Consider the following 5,337-nt stretch of genomic DNA (forward strand, 5'->3'; position numbering starts at 1 on the left):
CAAATCCCCTCTGTGAGCAGCTATCAGCCACAACAACTGGCTCAGCAGGGTTGGATGTATCCACCGCCAACACAATAACTATAGCTACAAAAGACATTGTTAAGGTCCCTCTTGAGGCGAGGGGTCCCATAGGACGAGGACTGAGTGCGTTACTTATAGGAAGATCAAGTAGCACCTTAAACGGATTAATCGTGCATGTGGGAGTCATTGATGCTGACTTTACGGGTCAAATTTGTGCATTAGTTTCGACCCTTTATCCACCTGTTACGATTCCAAAAGGTACTCGTCTCGCTCAACTTGTTCCTTTTTTGAGTTGTGTCCCAAAAGCAGAACAGCGACTGCGAGGCGATGGAGGCTTCGGTTCTACAGGGCCCCCTCAAGTGTGCTGGTCTCAGACTGTCTCATCATCTCGACCACATATGACGTGCATGCTGTCAAATCATGGACATTCACCGACTACAGTAAGGCTTGCGGGGCTCCTAGATACGGGCGCCGATGTGACTATTATTTCTAACTATCTGTGGCCATCCACCTGGCCAACAGAGGATGTGGACACAGGGGTAGTGGGGCTGGGAGGCTCCGCACGAGCAAGAACAGCAGCTACGGCAATTCTGATCACCAATCCTGAGGGCCAACAAGCAGTCGTTAAACCATATGTGACAGCAGCTCCCCTCAATCTATGGGGGAGAGATTGCTTGTCACAGTGGGGGGTGAAGATTACTACGGATTTTTAACGGGGGCCACTGTGCTGCAGGGTGTTAGGCAACCCACGCTTGTTTTAACTTGGTTAACGAATAACCCTGTGTGGGTGGATCAGTGGCCCCTACCAATGGAGAAATTAAAGGCCCTGCAAGAATTGGTGGCAGAACAGCTAGCTGCTGGACACATTGAACCCTCTCAGAGCCCCTGGAATACTCCAGTGTTTGCGATAAAAAAGAAATCAGGAAAATGGCGATTTTTGCATGACCTGCGGCAGATCAATGCTGTCATGGCCACGATGGGGGCTCTACAACCAGGCATGCCTTCACCGGCCATGATCCCTCAAGATTGGGAAATCATTGTCATGGATCTCAAGGATTGTTTTTTTACAATACCATTAGCCTTTCAAGACAGAGAAAAATTTGCATTCTCTGTGCCTTCTGTCAATCATGCAGAACCTGCAAAAAGATATCAATGGAGAGTACTGCCGCAGGGCATGAAAAATTCACCAACAATTTGTCAATGGTTTGTGGCACAAGCTTTGTCACCTGTAAGGGAAAGATTCCCTACCAGTTATTGTTACCATTACATGGATGACATCCTGTTAGCATCAAACAACAAGGGGCAGTTGAATGACATGGAGAATTTAGCCAGAGATTCGTTACAACAATATGGATTAGTTATCGCCCCCGAAAAGGTGCAGAAAGTAGAACCCTGGAAGTATTTAGGACTAACAGTCACAGGTAGGCAGGTAATGCCTCAACCTGTGAAACTTAACCTTGAAGTTAAAACCCTTAATGATGTACAGAAGTTAATGGGATCTCTGAATTGGATCAGGCCCTATCTCGGACTGACCAATTCACAACTGCAACCTTTATTGGAATTATTAAAAAATTCCAATGATCCAACAGAACCCAGAGTATTAACTGAGGAAGCATTAAAGGTAATTCACATGGTGGAACGATCTATACACGAGAAATTTGTTTCTTGAATAGATCTGTCTCAATTGGTGCAACTCTTTGTACTAATTGACAAAACTGTACCATTTGGTGCTTTGGTGCAGTGGAATTCTGAGTGGGATGACCCACTGCACATTCTAGAATGGATGTTTCTGTCATTCCGACCACGAAAAACTGCTCCTGGACTGTTTGAGCTTATTGCTGATGTAATCATAAAAGCCAGAAAACGATGTACAGAACTAACAGGGCGTGACCCAGCTAAGATTGTTTTACCTGTTCAAAATTGGTATTTTGAATGGTGCTTGGCAAATAATTATGAACTACAGGCGGCCATGGCGGGTTTTCAAGGACAGGTGTCATATCACCTCCCGTCACATCCGCTACTGAAATTTGCTCGAGAAATACCATTTGGTCAAAAAAATTTAAGCCGCCCAGAACCAGTGAACGGCCCTACTGTTTTTACAGATGGCTCAGGAAAAACAGGTAAAGCAGCAGTAGTATGGTATGAAAACAACAACTGGAACAACAAAGTAGTATATCAAAATGGTTCTCCACAAGTAGTAGAGCTGCGTGCAATGGCTGTTGTTTTTTCTATTTTTTCTGTTCCTGTAAATATTGTAACTGACTCGGCGTATGTAGCTAACTTAGTTTCTAGACTAGACAAAGTGGTTTTGACCATGTCAGACAATCAATTATTATTTGATGTACTTTTAGAACTCTGGAAAAGTATTCAACTACGGACAGAACCTTATTTTATCATGCACATCCGTAGTCATACCACTTTACCAGGATTTTATACAGAAGGTAATGCCAGAGCGGATGCTCTTGTTTCCGCTATGGCTCTTAATACTGTTCCTAACATTAAGCAACAAGCTGTATTATCACATCAATTTTTTCACCAAGGATATCGAGCTTTACGACGGCAGTTCGGCTTGTCTCATGCGGAAGCTCGGTCTATTGTAGCCGCCTGCCCTGACTGCCAAGGAACTCACACACCAGTGTATTTTGGTACTAACCCCAGAGGTATGCAGGCTTTACAGATTTGGCAAAGTGATGTTACTCACATAAATGAATTTGGCCGACAGAAGTATGTTCATGTTTCCATTGATACTTATTCTCATGCCTTAGTAGCAACAGCACATAACGGGGAGACAGGAAAAGATGTAGTTCGACACTTCCAAAAGGCTTTCTCTATGCTTGGGGTACCACGCCAAATAAAAACGGACAATGGCCCAGCATACATTTCACAGAAGGTTCAAACATTTTTTAATTTGTGGGGTGTTACTCATGTTACAGGAATTCCCCATTCCCCAACAGGACAAGCAATTGTTGAGCGTGCACATAGTACGTTGAAGCGGCAGCTTCAAAAACAAAAAGGGGGAATGATTGGGGAACCACCTCAGGCATGTTTAGATAAAGCAGTTTATGTTCTTAACTTTCTCCATTACGGGGATAATTCTTCTTTACCTCCTCTTTTTCAGCATTTCTCTTCTCTTTTTTCAAAACAGGATTTGCAAAAAGACATCAAAGTGCATGTTAGAGATCTAATTACTGGCCAGTGGAGTGGACCATGTGAATTATTAACCTGGGGCAGGGGTTATGCTTGTGTCTCTACAGATGCCGGCCCTCGCTGGGTTCCTGCTCGGTGTGTTCGGCCTGTGCTGGAACCTGCATCAGGCTGAAGGATGGGTAGTTCCACAACCCAAGCAGAATATCTGGGTAACTTTGGCAAATATGACACATCAAGAAACCTTGTGCCTTTCTACTGCGAACCCGGAAAATCCATTCTCCACCTGTTTGGTGGGAGTGCCAGTAGACACATGGCCAATCCCACAAACCCTTCAGGCTTTCTCTCTTTGCAACTCTTCAAAAAATTGTACAGATAATTGGGATGGTGTATATAGTCACCTTCCACAGGTTACGCAAGAACCCCAAGAGCTAGAGTTGCTAGGCTCTGTTATAATGGATGCTTGTGTGTTTTTTAATTACTCCTATAACACCACACGGAGAGGGCAAAATGTGAATGCAACTAACGCTGCTTATCATAATTCAACTGCTTGGTGCAATTATACTTCGACTAACATCTCACGATCTTTTGCTGTTCCTCTTGCATTACCTCCTGGTGTGTTTCTAATCTGTGGAGATCGTGCCTGGGGAGGCGTCCCATCTAAACTGAATGGAGGCCCGTGTAGCCTCGGACGTCTCACGTTATTAACACCAAATGTGTCAATGATTCTGAATATGACTCGAAAACATAAGCGAGTCCCAAGGACCGTTCATCGGTTTGAAAGTTCTTGTCGAGATAACGTTGAATTCTGGAATCCAGGCCAGATCATAACGGCCTCCATATTGGCACCAGGAGTTGGTGTTGCAAATGCCTTAACGACTTTGAATAAGTTGGGATGTTGGCTTAGCAAACAGACTAACGCTACTTCTTTAGCTTTAAGTGGCCTTTTAACTGATGTTGATAGTGTTAGACATGCTACTTTACAGAACAGGGCTGCAATTGACTTTTTGCTTTTAGCGCAAGGACATGGATGTGAAGATTTTGAAGGAATGTGTTGCATGAATTTGTCTGACCACTCAGAATCTATTTTTAAAAGTATACAGCAGCTGAAGGATGGTGTGAGGCGTCTAACAGAAGAGGACGGATTGGATTGGCTTACAAGGATGTTTAAAGGATGGGGACTTTCTGGATGGTTGATATCTCTGGTCAAAACTGTGGGGGTCATGATCTTGGTAATTGTGACTGTGCTTTTGATGTTGCCATGTCTTGCCAGTCTTCTGCAAAGGGCCCTGCAGAAGACTGCTTCTGCAATATTTCTAGCACAAATACAAAAAGGGGGAATTGTCGGGGGAGGCAGCGGGTCTGCCTCTAGTCTAACTGAAGAAGAATTTAACCTTGAAGACATTCCAGTGTATCCATGAGAGGCCAGAAAGTCCCGAGAAGTGCCATGGAAACAAGATTAGAGAACTAAGATAAGAAGAACTGTCCTGACGATTCAGGCGAGAAACTATCACCCAATCGTGAACTGTTAGTTACTAAAGTAAACCAATCCTGTATGAACACCTACTTTGAAGAAGGTTATAAAAAAGCTTGTTAAAACAATAAAGGGGCTTTTGCAGCCATTTTGGTCGCTTTCACACAATCTGATGTTTGTCGTGTCCGTCTCAACTGCGACACCAACCAAGTCACCCTCTTCCTGATTTGGCCATAGCTGGTGTTTCTGCCACTGATGCCTATGAGGAGGCACAGTCCCCTGCAGCACTGGGGCCTCATTGCCCCCTTGTCCCTACTCAGGAGCCTGGCAGGTGCACATCTCCATCGCCCACTGCCCCAGGAAGAGCCCTGAGCAATGGGTGAGGGACAGGATCTCCCTTCCCAGGGGCTGGGGGTCACGGCTTGGCCCTTTGGTTAATGGGGTCAGGGCTTGGCCCTTTGGCTTCATGAAACACATGCAGGTTTCCTCAGCATCAGAGCCACCTTTCCTTTGCTTTTCCCTACCTGCCATCACTGCCTCCACATTTCTGCTCTAAGTGGAACCTGGGGAGGCTTTGTCAACAGTGTCCCTCAGTGGGACCCATTAGAGCCACAAGAAACTGCAGTTTGAATATAACTTTCACTTTTTCAGAGGTTTCTTTAGCAACGTCTCAGTGTCTGAGGTTCATGGACTCGGGA

General features: G+C 44.9%; 1 protein-coding gene across 1 annotated transcript; it reads left to right on the forward strand.

Annotated features, from left to right (window-relative positions):
* The first annotated feature begins 437 nt into the window (after positions 1 to 437).
* On the forward strand, positions 438 to 4,797 carry LOC141936099 (syncytin-2-like). The gene is made up of 2 exons (XM_074852824.1): positions 438 to 461; positions 3,276 to 4,797. Exon 2 carries the CDS (start codon positions 3,276 to 3,278, stop codon positions 4,584 to 4,586), a length of 1,311 nt encoding a protein of 436 aa, XP_074708925.1. The 5' UTR covers positions 438 to 461; the 3' UTR covers positions 4,587 to 4,797.
* Positions 4,798 to 5,337: the final 540 nt, after the last annotated feature.

The sequence above is a fragment of the Strix uralensis genome, chromosome 31, assembly GCF_047716275.1.
Source record: "Strix uralensis isolate ZFMK-TIS-50842 chromosome 31, bStrUra1, whole genome shotgun sequence".
Taxonomy (NCBI): Eukaryota; Metazoa; Chordata; class Aves; order Strigiformes; family Strigidae; genus Strix; species Strix uralensis.